Source organism: Macrobrachium rosenbergii, chromosome 18, assembly GCF_040412425.1.
Source record: "Macrobrachium rosenbergii isolate ZJJX-2024 chromosome 18, ASM4041242v1, whole genome shotgun sequence".
Taxonomy (NCBI): domain Eukaryota; kingdom Metazoa; phylum Arthropoda; class Malacostraca; order Decapoda; family Palaemonidae; genus Macrobrachium; species Macrobrachium rosenbergii.
In genome coordinates, this window is record NC_089758.1 from 12,780,515 (window position 1) to 12,795,415 (window position 14,901).

Consider the following 14,901-nt stretch of genomic DNA (forward strand, 5'->3'; position numbering starts at 1 on the left):
GTTGTCTTTAAAGCTTCTGTTGATGAATTTGTAGATTCAGTTGGAATCTCTGTTGAGGAAGATGAGGATTCAAGTAAACTTAAAGCTCCAGTTGTGGAGGTTGTTGAAATAAGTGAAGATAATTCTGAAGAGATTGTTGAATCAGCTGGAGTGGTTATTGAGGGAGAAGAGAGAGCAGTCAAACTAGAAGCTTCAGTTGAAGAGGCTATTGAATCAACTGAAGCTATTATGGAAGGGGTTGTGGGATTAATTACAGAGGCTTTTGGAAGAGAAGAGATTATTGAACCTAAAGTTTCTGTTGAAAAGACTACAGTAATATCTGAGGGTATTACTGAGGAGGTAGGGATTACAACCAGAACTTCTACTGAAGAGATAGTTGGATCAGCTGGAGTAGTTGAAGAAGAGATTGTAATTGAATCTGAAACTTCAGTAGACAAAACTGCTCAGTCAGCTGAGGGTGTCACTGAAAAGTTTGTTGAATCAGTTGCAGTAGTTGCTGAGGAAGAAGGGATTATTGTGGAGTCTGAAGCTTCAGTTGATATTGAAGTAACTGAAGGTATTTCAAGTGAAACTCTTACTGAGCAGATTGAGGAATTAATTGGAGTGGTTGTTATAGGGGAAGAGATCACACTTAAACTCAAAGCCACAGTTGCATCAACTAAGGGTGTTACTGACACAATCACCAAAGCTACCAGATTGGTTATTGAGGAAGAAGACATTGCAATTGAACCAGATGCACCTGTTCAAACTCTTGAGTCAGCTGAAGCTCTAACAGAAGAAAATGTGGAATCTGCTGAAGTAGTTGTTGAAGAAGAAGAGGCTGCAACTGGACCAGAGGCACCTGTTTATACTCTTGAGTCATTTGAAGCTGTTATAGAAGAAATTGCGGAATCCACTGAAGTGGTTGTTGAAAAAGAAGAGGTTGCAATTGAACCAGAAGCACCTGCTTATGCTCTTGAATCAACTGAAGCTATTACAGAAGAAATTGTGGAATCCACTGAAGTGGTTGTTGGGAAAGAAGAGGTTACAGTTGAACCAGAAGCACCTGCTTATGCTCTTGAATCAACTGAAGCTCTTACAGAGGAAATTGTGCAATCCACTGAAGTGGTTGTTGGGGAAGAAGAGGTTGCAATTGAACCAGAAGTACCTGTGTATGCCTTTGAATCAACTGAAGCTATTATAGAAGACATTGTGGAATCCACTGAGGTGGTTCTTAAAGAAGAGGAGGCTGCAGTTGGACCAGCAGCACCTGTTTATACTCTTGAATCAACTGAAGCTTGTACAGAGGAAATTCTGGAATCAACCGAAGTGGTTGTTGGGAAGGAAGCAGTTGCAGTTGAACCAGAAGCACCTGCTAATGCTCTTGAATCAACTGAAGCTCTTACAGAAGAAATTGTGGAATCCACTGAAGTGGTTGTTGAGAAAGAAGAGGTTGCAATTGAACCAGGAGCACCTGCTTATGCTCTTGAATCAAGTGAAGCTATTGCAGAAGAACTTGCAGAATCCACTGAAGTGGTTGTTGGGGAAGAAGAGGTTGCAGTTGAACCAGAAGCACCTGCTTATGCTCTTGAATCGACTGAAGCTCTTACAGAAGAAATCGTGGAATCCACTGAAGTGGTTGTTGAGAAAGAAGAGGTTGCAATTGAACCAGGAGCACCTGCTTATGCTCTTGAATCAAGTGAAGCTATTGCAGAAGAACTTGCAGAATCCACTGAAGTGGTTGTTGGGGAAGAAGAGGTTGCAGTTGAACCAGAAGCACCTGCTTATGCCCTTGAATCAACTGAAGTTATTACAGAGGAAATTTTGGAATCCACTGAAGTGGTTGAGAAAGAAGAGGTTGCAATTGAACCAGAACCTGCTTATGCTCTTGAATCAACTGAAGCTATTGCAAAAGGGCTTGTAGAATCCACTGAAGTGGTTGTTGAGAAAGAAGAGGTTGCAATTGAAACAGATTCATCTGATTATGCTCTTGAATTAACTGAAGCTATTGCAGAAGAACTTGTGGAATCCACTGAAGAGGTTGTTGGGAAAGAAGAGGTTGCAATTGAACCAGAATCATCTGTTTATGCTCTTGAATTAACTGAAGCTATTGCAGAAGAACTTGTGGAATCCACTGAAGTGGTTGTTGGGAAAGAAGAGGTTGCAGTTGAACCAGAAGCACCTGCTTATGCTCTTGAATCAGTTGAAGCTCTTACAGAAGAAATTGTGGAATCCACTGAGGTGGTTGTTGAGAAAGAAGAGGTTGTAATTGAACCAGAAGCACCTGCTTATGCTCTTGAATCAGTTGAAGCTCTTACAGAAGAAATTGTGGAATCCACTGAGGTGGTTGTTGAGAAAGAAGAGGTTGTAATTGAACCAGAAGCACCTGCTTATGCTCTTGAATCAATTGAAGCTCTTACAGAAGAAATTGTGGAATCCACAGAAGTGTTTGTTGAGAAAGAAGAGGTTGTAATTGAACCAGAAGCACCTGCTTATGCTCTTGAATCAATTGAAGCTCTTACAGAAGAAATTGTGGAATCCACTGAAGTGGTTGTTGAGAAAGAAGAGGTTGTAATTGTCAATTGAATCCACTGAAGTGGTTGTTGAGAAAGAAGAGGTTGCAACTGAACCAGAAGCACCTGCTTATGCTCTTAAATCAACTAAAGCTCTTACAGAAGAAATTATGGAATCAACTGAAGTGGTTGTTGAGAAAGAAGAGGTTGTAATTGAACCAGAAGCACCTGCTTATGCTCTTGAATCAGTTGAAACTCTTACAGCAGAAATTATGGAATCAACTGAAGTGGCTGTTGAGGAAGAAGAGGATGCAGTTGGACCAGAGACGCCCATTTATACTCTTGAATCAACTGAAACTCTTACAGAAGAAATTGTGGAATCCACTGAAGTGGCTGTTGAGGAAGAAGAGGATGCAGTTGAACCAGAGGCACCTTTTTATACTCTTGAACCAATTGAAGCTATTACAGAAGAAATCATGAAATCCACTGAAGTGATTGTTGAGGAAGAAGAGGGTGCAATTGAACCAGAGGCACATGTGCACACTCTTGAATCAACTCCAGTTACCACAGAGGAAATTGTGGAATCTACAGTGGTTGTTGAGGAAGAAAAGGTTGCAGTTGGACCAGAAGCACCTGTTTATACTCTTGAGCCATTTGAAGCTATTACAGAAGAAATTGTGGAATCCACAGAAGTGGTTGTTGAGGAAGAAGAGGTTGCAATTGAACCAGAGGCACATGTTCATACTCTTGAATCAACTCCAGTTATTGCAGAAGAAATTGTGGAATCTACTGAAGTGGTTGTTGAAGAAGAGGTTGCAGTTGGACCAGAGGCACCTCTTTATACTCTTAAGGCAATTGAAGCTATTACAGAAGAAATTGTGGAATCCACTGAAGTGGTTGTTGAGGAAGAAGAGGTTGCAATTGAACCAGAGGCACATGTTCATACACTTGATTCAACTCCAGTTATTACAGATGGAATTGTGGAGTCCACTGAAGTGATTGTTGAGGAAGAAGAGGTTGCAGCTGAACAAGATGCACCTGTTCAAACTCTTGAATTAGGTGAAGTTATTACGGAAGAAACTGTGGAATCCATTGGAGTGGTTGTTGGGGAAGAAGAAATTGCAATTGAATCAGATGTTCCACATGAAGGGACTGTTAAATCAGCTGAGGGTGTATCTGCAGAGATTCTGGAATCAGCCGAAGTTATTGTTGAGGAAGAAGAGATTGCAGTTAAACCTGAAATTCCAGTCAAAGGAACTGTCGATTCAACTGAACTTATTATTGAAGAGTCTGTTGAAAGTGGATATGATGAAGTGAGTGTAGATTTGATTGGATCTGTTGTTGAGGAAGAAGTTGTAATCGCAACTGACGTTTTTGTTGAAGAGATTACTAAATTAACTGAAGCAGTTACTGAAAAGGTTGTAGCCATAACTGAAACATCAGAGGAGGCTGTTGGGTCAGCCGGATCTGTCATGGAAGAGAAACTGGTTCCAATTACTCTTGAAGCTTCAGTTGAAGAGATAGTTGACTCCACAAGAACTGTTGCTGATAAAGGTTTGGGTAAAGTTGTATGTGATGATTCAGGCAAAGAAGTAATGGAATTAGCAGAAACAGTTACTGATGAAGTTGCTGAAGTCTTTGAAACTTTGGGTGACGAGATTGCAGAATCAACTCTAGGTATTATTGAAGAAATTGTGGTTACTTTTGGAGATATAGTTGATGAGTTTGTAGAAATTGTGGAATCCACTGAAATGGTTATTGAGGAAATCCCACATGAAGATCCTGTTAAATCAGTGGAAGGTATTTCTGAAGAGACTGTGGAACCAGCTGATGTGGATATTGAGGAAGAAAAGATTATTATTAAACGTGAAGCTCCCATTAAAGAGAATGTCGATTCAGTGGAAACTGTCATTGAAGTGGCTGTTGAAAGTAAATATTCTGAAGCTCCAGCCAAAGAAACTTTTGATTCACTTGAGACTGTCATTGAAAAGGCTGTTGAAAGTGAATATTATGAAGCTTCAGTCAAAGAAACTTTTGATTCACTTGAAACAGTCATTGAAGAGGCCCTTAAAAGTGAATATTCTGAAGTTCCAGTCAAAGAGACTGTTGATTCAATTGAATCTGTTATTGAAGAGGCTCTTAAAAGTGAATATTCTGAAGTTCCAGTCAAAGAGACCGTTGATTCAATTGAAACTGTTTTTGAAGAGGCTCTTAAAAGAGAATTCTCTGAAGTTCCAGTCAATAAGACCATTGATTCAGTTGAATCTGTTATTGAGGAGGCTCTTAAAAGTGAATATTCTGAAGTTCCAGTCAAAGAGACTGTTGACTCAATTGAATCTGTTATTGAAGAGGCTCTTAAAAGTGAGTATTCTGAAGTTCCAGTCAAAGAGACCATTGATTCAATTGAAACTGTTTTTGAAGAGGCTCGTAAAAGTGAATTTTTTAAAGTTCCAGTCAATGAGATGGTTGATTCAATTGAATCTGTTATTGAAGAGGCTCTTAAAAGTGAATATTCTGAAGTTCCAGTCAAAGAGACCGTTTATTCAATTGAAACTGTTTTTGAAGAGGTTCTTAAAAGTGAATTTTCTGAAGTTCCAGTCAGTGAGACGGTTGATTCCATTGAATCTTTTATTGAAGAGGCCCTTGAAAACAAACATGAAGAAGTAAGTGTGGATTTAATCGGAGATGATGTTGAGGAGGGAGAAGTAATCACAACTGAAGCTTTTGTTGAAGAGATTACTGAATTAACTGAAGCTGGTACTGAAAAGGTTGTAGCCATAACTGAAACATCAGAGGAGGTTGTGGTGATAGCTAGAGCTGTCATTGAAGAAAAATTGGTTCTCATTTCTCATGAAACTTCAGCTGAAGAGATTGTTGACTCAACTAGAGCTGTTGCTGATGAAGTATTGGGTACAGTTGCATGTGATGATTCTGGCAAAAAAGTATTGGAATTAGATGAAACAGTTACTGAAGAATTTGCTGATGTCTTTGGAGCTTTAGGTGAAGGGATTGTAGAGTTAAGTAAAGATATTATTGAAGAAATTGGAGTTACTTTTGGAGGTATAGTTGATGAGTTTGTAGAAATTGTGGAATCCACTGGAATGGTTAGTGAGGAAGAAGAGATTGTAAATGAATCTGATGTCCCACTCGAATTTGTTAAACCAGCTGAAGTTATTTCTGAAGAGATTGTAGAATCAGCTGAAGTGTTTGTTGAGGATGTAGAGATTGCAGTTAAACCTGAAGTTCAAGTCAAAGAGACACTTGATACAGTTGAACTTGTTATTGAAGAGTCTATTGAAAGTGAATATGACGAAGTGAGTGAAGATGTGATCGGATCTGTTGTCGAGGGGGAAGAAATTGTAATTACTAATGAAGTTTTTGTTGAAGAGGTTACCGAATTACCTGAATTTGTTAGTGAAAAGGTTGTAGCCATATCTGAAACATCAGAGGAGGCTGTGGTGTCAGCCAGATCTGTCATTGAAGAAAAATTGGTTCCAATTACTCCTGAAGCCTCAGCTGAAGAGACTGTTGACTCCGTTAGATCTGTTGTTGATGAAAAATTGGGTACTGTTGTATGTGATGGTTCAGGCAAAGAAATAATGGAAATTGAAACAGTAACTGGTGAAGTTGCTGAAGTCTTTGAAGCTTTAGATGAGGAGATTGTAGAATCAACTCCAGATATTATTGAAGAAGGTGTAGTTACTTTCGGAGCTTTAGTCGATGAGTTTGTAGGAATTGTGGAATCAACTGAAATGGTTAAGGAAAAAGATATTGCAGCTGAATCTGAGGTTCTACATGATGACACTGTTAATTTAGTTGAAGGTATTTCTGAAGAGATTGTAGAGTCAGCTGAAGTGTTTGTTGAGGTTGAAGAGATAGCAGTCAAGCCTGAAGTTCCAGTCAAAGAGACTGTCAGTTCAGTTGAACTTGATATGGAAGAGGCTATTGAAAGTGATTATGATGAAATGAGTATTGATTTAATTGGATCTGTTATTGAGGAGCAAGAAGTTATAATTGCAACTGAAGTTTTTGTTGAGACTGCTGAATTAACCGAAGTTGTAACTGAAAAGGTTGTAGCCATAACTGAAACATCAGAGGAGGCTGTGGTGTCAGCCAGATCTGTCACTGAAGAAAAACTGGTTCCAATTACTCTTGAAACTTCAGCTGAAGAGATTGTTGAATCAACTATACCAGTTATTGAGGAAGGGTTGGATGCAGTTGTCTTCAATAAATTAGGTGAAGCAGCTATGGAATTAGTTGAAGAGATTGTAGAATCAGCCAAAGATTTTATTGGAGAACATGGAGTTGCCTTTAAAGCCTCTGGTGATGTGTTTGCAGAATCAATTAAAATCCCTGTTGAGGAAGATGATGATTCAAGCAAACCTGAAACTCCACTTGAGAAGATTGTTGAAGTGACTGAAGGTATTTCTGAAGAGTTTGTTCTTAAAACTGAAAGTTCCTTGGAAATTGCTGAGTCAGCTAGAGTGGTTATTGAGAAAGAGAGAACAGTCAAACTTGAAGCTTCAGTTGAAGTGACTGTTGAACCAACTGAAACCATTACAAAAGAGGTTGTGGAGTTAACTGGTGTGTCTTTTGGAAAGGCAGAGATTATTGAACCTATAGTTTCTGTTAAAGAAACTACAATAATGTCTGAGGGTATGAATGAGGACCTATGGATTACAACTAGAACTTTTACTGAAGAGATAGTTGGTTCAACTGTAGTTGATGTTAAAGAGGAGACTGCAGTTGAATCTGAAGCTTCAGTAGACAAAATTGTTCAGTTGACCGAAGATGTTACTGAAAAGTTTGTTGAATCAGTTGCAGTAGTTGTTGAGGAAGAAGAGATTATGTTGGAGTCCAAAGTTTCAGTTGATGTAGAAGTAACTGAAGGAATTTCAAGTGAAGCCCTTACTGAAAAGATTGAGGGATTATTTGGAGTGGGTATTGTGGGAGAAGAGATTCTTTTTAAATCTGTAGCCTCAGTTGAAGAACCTATTGCATTAACAGAGGATGTTAGTGAGATGATCACTGAAACTACCAGATTGGTTATTGAGGAGGAAGAAGAGATTGCAATTGAACAAGATGCACTTGTTGAAATTGCTGCATTAAGTGATGTTATTACAGAAGAAACTGTAGCATCCACTGGGGTGGTTATTGAGGAAGAAGAGATTGCAATTACATCTGATGTTCCACATGAAGTTACTGTTAAATCAGCTGGAGATATGTCTGAAGAGCTTATGGAATCAACTGAAGTGGTTGTAGTTAAACCTGAAGTTTCAGTCAAAGAAGCTGTAGATTCAGTTGAACTTGTCACTGAAGAGGCTACTCAAAGTATATATGATGAAGTGAGTCTAGATGTAATCAGATCTGTTGTTGACAAGGAAGATGAAACCAAAGTTTTTGTTGAAGAGATTACTAAACTAACTGAAGCTGTTACTGAAAAGGTTCTAGCCATATCTGAAACATCAGAGGCTGTGGTGTCAGCCAAATCTGTCATTGAAGGAAAACTGGTTCCAGTTACTCTTGAAACTTCTGTTGAGATTGTTGACTCCACTAGAACTGTTGTTGATGAGGGATTGGGTACTGTTGTTTGTGATGATTCAGGCAAAGAAGTAACGGAATTAGCTGAAACAGTTACTGGTGAAGTTGTGGAAGTCATTGAAACTTTAGGTGAAGGGACTGTAGAATCAACTCCAGATATTTCCGAAGAAATTGTAGTTACTTGTGGAGGTATAGATGATGAGTTTGTAGAAATTGTGGAATCAACTGAAGTGGTTATTGAGGAAAAAGAGACTGCAGTAGAATCTGATGATACTGTTAAATCAGTTGAAGGTATTTCTGAAGAGACTGCAGAATCAGTTGAAGTGTTTGTTGAGGAGGAGGAGGTTGCAGTTAAGCCTGACATTCCAGTCAAAGAGACTGTTGATTCAGTTGAACTTGACATTGAAGAAGCTGTTGAAAGTTTATATGGTGAAGTGAGTCTAGAATTAATTGGATCTGTTGTTGAGGAGGAAGTTGTAATTGCAACTGAAGCTTTTGTTGAAGAGATTGCTGAATTAACTGAAGCTATTACTGACAAGGTTTTAGCCATAATTGAAACACCAGAGGAGGCTTTGATGTCAGCCAGATCTGTCATTGAAGAAAAACTGGTTCCAGTTACTCTTGAAACTTCAGCTGAAGTGACAGAGGAATCAACTAGATCAGTTATTGAAGAAAGTTTGGATGCAGTTGTCTTCAGTGATTTAGCTGAAGCAGCTATGGAATTAGTTGAAGAGATTGTAGAATCAGCCAAAGATTTTATTGAAGAACATGGAGTTACCTTTAAAGCTTCTGTTGATGAGTTTGTAGAATCAGTTGGAATTTATGTTGAGGAAGGTGAGCATGTAAGTGAACCTGAAGCTCCAGTTGAAGAAATTGTTGAAATGACTGAAGGTGTTTCTGAAGAGATTTCACTTGGAAGTGAAAGTTATGAGGAGATTGTTGAATCAGCTAGAGTGGTTATTAAGAGAGAAGACAGAGCAATTAAACTGGAAGCTTCAGTTGAAGAGACTGTTGAACCAACTGAAGCCATTACTGAAGAGGTTGTGGAAATAAGTGGAGAGGCTTTTGGAAGAGAAGAGGGTATTGCTGAAGAGATAATGGTTACAACTACAACTTGTACTGAAGAGATACTTGAATCAGCTGGAGTTGATGTTGAAGAAGAGATTGCAGTTGAGTCTGAAACTTCAGAAGACAAAACTGTTCAGTCATTTGAAGATGATACTGAAAAGTTTGTTGAGTCAGTTGCAGAATTTGTTGAGGAAGAAGAGATGATAATCAAATCTGAATCTTCAGTTTATGTAGAAATAACTCAAGGTATTTCAAGTGCTCTTACTGAAGAGATTAAGGAATTAATTGGAGTAAGTATTGTGGGAGAAGGGATTACATTTAAACCTGTAGTCTCAGTTGAAGAACCCATTGCATCAATTGAGGGTGTTGGTGAGAAGATAATTGAATCTGCTGGATTGATTGTTGAGGAAGAAGAGATTGCACTTGAACCAGATGCACCTGTTCATACAGTTGCATTAAGTGAAGTTATTACAGAAGAAACTGTGGAATCCACTGGAGTGGTTATTGAGGGAGAAGAGATTGCAATTAAATCTGATGTTCCACTTGAAGACACTGTTAAATCAGCTGAAGGTATTTCTGGAGAGCCAGTGGAATCAGCTGAAGTGGTTATGGAGGAAGAAGAGATTACTGTGGAACCTGAAGTTCTAGTCAAAAAACCTGTCAAATCAATTGAACTCATTATTGAAGAGTCTGTTGAAAGTGAATATGATGAAGTGGTTGTAGATTTCATTGGATCTGTTGTTGAGGAGGGAGAAGATGTAATTGCAACTGAAGCTTTTGTTGAAGAGATTGATGAATTAACTGAAGCTGATACTGACAAGGTTTTAGACATAACTGAAACATCAGAGGAGGCTGTGGTGTCGGCTGGATCTGTCACGGAAAAAAAACTGGTTCCAATTACTCTTGAAACTTCAGGGGTTGTTGAATCAACTAAATCAGTTATTGAAGAAGGCTTGGGTGCAGTTGTCTTTGATGATTTAGGTGAAGTGGCTATGGAATTTGTTGAAGAGATTATCGAATCAACCAAAGATTTTATTGAAGAACTTGGAGTTGCCTTTAAAACCTCTGTTGATGAATTTGTAGAATCAGTTGGAATTTCTGTTGAGGAAGATGAGGATTCAAGTAAACCTGAAGCTCCAGTTGAGATTGTTGAAATGACTGAAGGTATTTTTGAAGAGATTGTTCTTAAAACTGAAAGTTCCTTGGAAATTGCTGAATCAGCTAGAGCGGTTATTGAGGGAGAAGAGAAAACAATTAAACTTGAAGCTTCAGTCAAAGAGGCTATTGAACCAACTGGAGCTATTACAGGGGAGGTTTTGGAAATAACTGGAGAGGCATTTGGAAGAGAAGAGATTATTGAACCTGAAGTTCCATTTGAAGGGGCTACAGCAATATTGGAAGGTATTACTGGAGAGGGAATGATTATAACTACAACTTCTGTTGTAGAGCTGGTTGGATCAAGTGTAGTTGATGCTGAAGAAGAGATTGCAATTGAATCTGAAACCCTGGTAGAAAAAACTGTTGAATCAGCTGAAGATGTTGAAAAGTATGTTGAATCAGTTGCAGTAGTTGTTGAGGAAGAGATTATTAAGGAGTCTGAAGCTTCCAATGAAGCTGTTCAAATAACTGAAGGTGCTTCAGGTGAAACTCTTGCTGAACAGATTGAGGAATTAATTGATGTAGTTGTTGTAGCCTCAGTTGAAGAACCTGTTGCATCAAGTGAGGGTGTTACTGAGGTCATCAAATCTGCTGGGTTGGTTGTTGAAGAAGAAATTACAATTGAACCAGATGCTCCCATTCAGACTCTTGAATTAAGTGAAGTTATTACAGAAGAAACTGTGGAATCCACTCGAGTGGTTATTGAGGAAGAAGAGAGTGCAATTGAAGTTCCACACGAAGATACTGATGTAGAGTATACTGAAGTGATTGTGGAGGAAGAACTGATTCCATTTAAACCTGAAGTTCCAGTTACAGAGACTATCAGTTCAGTGGAAATTGTTATTGAAGAGGCTGTTGAAAGTGAATATGATGAAGTGAGTGCAGATTTAATTGGATCAATTGTTGGAGAGGAAGAAGTTGTAGTTGCAACAGAAGTGTTTGTTGAAGAGATTACTGAATTAACTGAATCTGTTGCTGAAAAGGTTGTAGCCATAACTGAAACATCAAAGGAAGCTGTGGTGTCAGCCGGACCTGTCATTGAAGAAAAACTGGTTCCAATTACTCTTGAAATTTCAGCTGAAGAGAGGGTAGAGTCAACTAGAACGGTTACTGAAGAAGTATTGAGTACAGTTGTATGTGAAGATCCCGGCAAAGAAGCAATGGAATTAGATGAAACTGTTACTGACAAAGCTGCTGAAGTCTTTGAAGCTATAGGCGAAGGGATTGTAGAATCAGCTATAGATATTGAAGAAATTGTAGTTATTTCTGGAGTTTTAGTTGATGATTATGTAGAATTACTTGGTGAAATTGTTGAAGATGTTGAAATTGCTTCTGTTGTGGATGAAGCAAGAGCAGTTAAACCAGAGGCTCCAGTTATGGAGGTTATTGAATTATCTGAAGGTGTTGGTGAAGAGGTTTCAATTGCAACAAGTAGTTGTATCGAGGGGATTGTGGAATCAGTTGGAGTATTTATTGATGATGAAGTTGCATGTAAACTTGAAGCTTCAGTTGAAGAGACTATCAAATTATCAGAAGATATTACAGAAGAGGAGGTTGAATTATTGGGAGTGATTATTGAGGGAGAAGAGATGGCAGTTGAACCTGAAGTTCTAACTGAAGAGATTGTTGAATCAGCTGATGGTGGTGCTGAAGTATTGGTGGTTACAACTGAAGATTCTGCCGAAGAAAGACTGGAATCAATTGGAATGGTTGTTGAGAAAGAGGGGATAGCAACTGAACCTGAAGTTCTGACTGAGGATTCTGCTAAATTAACTGAAGATATGGCTTATGAAACTTCTGTTGAAGCTGTTGTGGAATCATTTAAAGGGATTGTTGAGGAAGAAATTGCTATTAAGTTTGAAAGTCCCATTGAAGATACATCTGTTGAACATACTACTGAAAGGGTTTTGACTACATCTGATGCTCCTACTGAAGAGATGTTGGAATCAGCTGAAGTAGTTGTTGGGGAAAAAGTGTGTTCAACTAAACCTGAAGGTCCATTTGAAGATACATTTGTATCAACTGAAGGTATTACTGAAGAGGTTTTGATTACAATTGAAACTTTAACTGGAGAGATTCAGGACTCAAGTGCAGTAGTTGGTAAGCATATAATTGAAACTAAGTACGAAGGTTTAATTGAAGATACTGATGAAGCAACTGAAAGTACTATTGAAGAGAGTGGGACTATAGCTTCTATTTATACAGAGATCATAGGATCAGCAGGAGTGGTTGTTGAGGTAAAAAAGGTTGCAGTTGAACCAGATACTTCGCTGAAGTCAGCTGAAGGTATTGAGGTAGAAAAGGTTTCAGTTGAACTGGATACTTTGGTTGAGTCAGCTGAAGGTATTACCGAAGAGATTGTGGAGTCAACTGGAATGGTTGTTGGTGAAGGAGGGATTCCAATTAAACCTGAAGGTCTTGTTGAAGAGACCTTTGAATCATCTGATGCTATTATGGCAGAGGTCATAGTCACATATGAATCATCTGATGAAGTGATTGTAGAATTGGTTGGAGCTGCTGTTGAGGAGGAAGAGGCGGTTGTAACCACAGTTTCTTCTGAGATTGTTGAATTAGCTGAAGCTGTTTCTGAAGAAATAGTTTTAACTGAAGCAACCTCTGAGGATGTTGAATCCTCTGGAGGTGTAGGTGAAGAGGAAGAGGCTGATGTCCCACTTGAAAATCAAAGGGAAGAGGTTATTGAGTCAACTGAAGCTATTTCTGAGATTTCCATTTCAACCAAGCCATATGCTGAGGACATTGTGGAATCAACTGAAACTGTTGATGAGGAGGAAGAGATTGCAATTACACATGGAATTGTATCTGAGGATATTGTTGCAACATCAGCAGAAGAAACTGTGGAATGGACTGGAGATATTGTCCAAGAGGAGGGAGTTTCAGTTATCTTTGAAGCACTTGAAGTGGTTGCAGAATTAGCTGAAGCTGTCATGGGCGAGGTGGCAGAATTCTTTGAGGTTTTTGTTGAACCAACTAAGGACATTACTGAAGAGATAGGGATTAAAACTGAAGCTGCTTTTGATGAGATTGTTGCTAAGGAAGAAGAGGTTGCAATTCCTTCTAAAGGTCCATTTGAGGAGGTTGCTGCATCATCTGAATCTCTTACTAAAGTTGTTGCAGTTACAACTGAAGTACCTAATGAAGAGATTGTTGAACCTGATGGAATTGTCATTTTAGAGAACAAGGTTGCAGTGATCACTGAGGCTTTTGTTGAAAAATCCTTTGCATCCACTAAAGGTACCACCGAAGAAGTTACAATTACACTGGAAACTTCAGTTGAAGAAATACAGGAATCAAGTGAAACTAATATCAAAGGGGAAGAGGAGGTATTTGCCTCCAGAACTTCAGATGTAATTTTAAATTTATCAGAAATCATTGTGGAATCAACTGATGATACCATTAAAGAGACACTTGTTTCTGAAGCTTCTTATAGTGAGCTTATGGTTGAGGAAGGTGCAGTTGGGCCTGGAGCTCCAGTTGAGGAAGTAGTTGAGGCAGCTGCTGTTGAAGTGGTTTCATTTACATCTGAAACTGATGCTGAAAATATTTTGCAACTATCTGGAACAGTTTTTGATGAAGGGGAGGTTGCAGTTACTAGTGGAGCTTCTGTTGAAGAAGCTGCAGAATCAGTTGAATCTACTAATGAGGCATTAATAGAAACAATTGAAGCAGTTGTAGTGAAGGAAGTAATTGCAAATAAAACTGAAACTTCTGTAGAACTAGTTATGGATTTGTCCAGAGTTGGTAATGAGGTAGAAGAGGTTGCATCTGGACCAGAATTGTTTGTTGAAGGTATTGTTGAATCAGATGAAGGATTTGCTGAAGTGAGTGTGGAATCTGTTAAAGTATTTGCTGAAGTGAGTGTGGAATCAGTTGAAGTATTTGCTGAAGTGAGTGTGGAATTGGTTGAAACTCTTGTTGAGGAAGAGGCTTTATCTGAAGTGGACACTGTTATAATTGAAAGTTCTTTTGGGGAGATTGTTGAATCATCCGGACCTAGTGTTGAGGAAGAAGAGGTTGCAATTCCCATTAAAGCTCAAGTTGAAAAGACTGTTGAGTTAATGGAAGCTTACACTGAAGAGGAGGTAATTACAGCTGAACCTTTAACTAAAGAGGTTGTAATTGTAACTGAAATTCTGGCTGAAGAGGATGTAGAATCAACTGGTATTGTTAAAGAAAGAGAAATTGCAGTTACTTCTGAAGCTTCTGAATTGGAAGTTACTGATGAGGCTGTCATAATCTCTGATGTTTCTATTGAAGAGACTTTAGAAGCAACTGAAGATAAAGATAAGACTGAAATTATGCATGAAACTTATCCTTTTGTTGAAGGAGGTATGGTCTCAGTTATTAGACCTGAAGCCATGGCTGAAGACATTGTTAAATCAAATAAAAGTATTACCAAAGAGATTGCAGTTATATCTGAAACTTTAACTGAAGAGGCTGTTGAATCAACTAGACCTGATGTTGAGGAGCAAATGTTTGAAATTTCTTTCAAAACTTTTGGTGATGAAATTGATGCCATATGAAACTGTTGCTATAGAGGAATCTGTTAAAACTGAAATTTCAGAAGAGACTGCAGAATCAGTTGGAGCTGTTGATGAGGCAGAAAGTGTGCCAGTTGTAGCTG

The 14,901-nt window shown here is 38.6% G+C and overlaps 2 protein-coding genes across 29 annotated transcripts in view; both read left to right on the forward strand.

Moving 5' to 3' along the window:
- LOC136848123 (transport and Golgi organization protein 1-like) overlaps positions 1 to 14,901 on the forward strand; it is a 97,980-nt gene that overhangs the window by 27,214 nt on the left and 55,865 nt on the right. The gene's annotated exons all lie outside the window — the stretch shown is intronic.
- Positions 2,593 to 14,890, forward strand: LOC136848122 (titin homolog). The gene has a single exon (XM_067120359.1). The coding sequence runs from the start codon at positions 2,663 to 2,665 to the stop codon at positions 14,798 to 14,800; it is 12,138 nt and encodes a 4,045-aa protein (XP_066976460.1). The 5' UTR covers positions 2,593 to 2,662; the 3' UTR covers positions 14,801 to 14,890.

What these genes read in the sequence shown, in the direction of transcription:
- LOC136848122 (XM_067120359.1), top strand. Translation starts at nt 2,663, where the DNA reads ATGGAATCAACTGAAGTGGTTGTTGAGAAAGAAGAGGTTGTAATTGAA.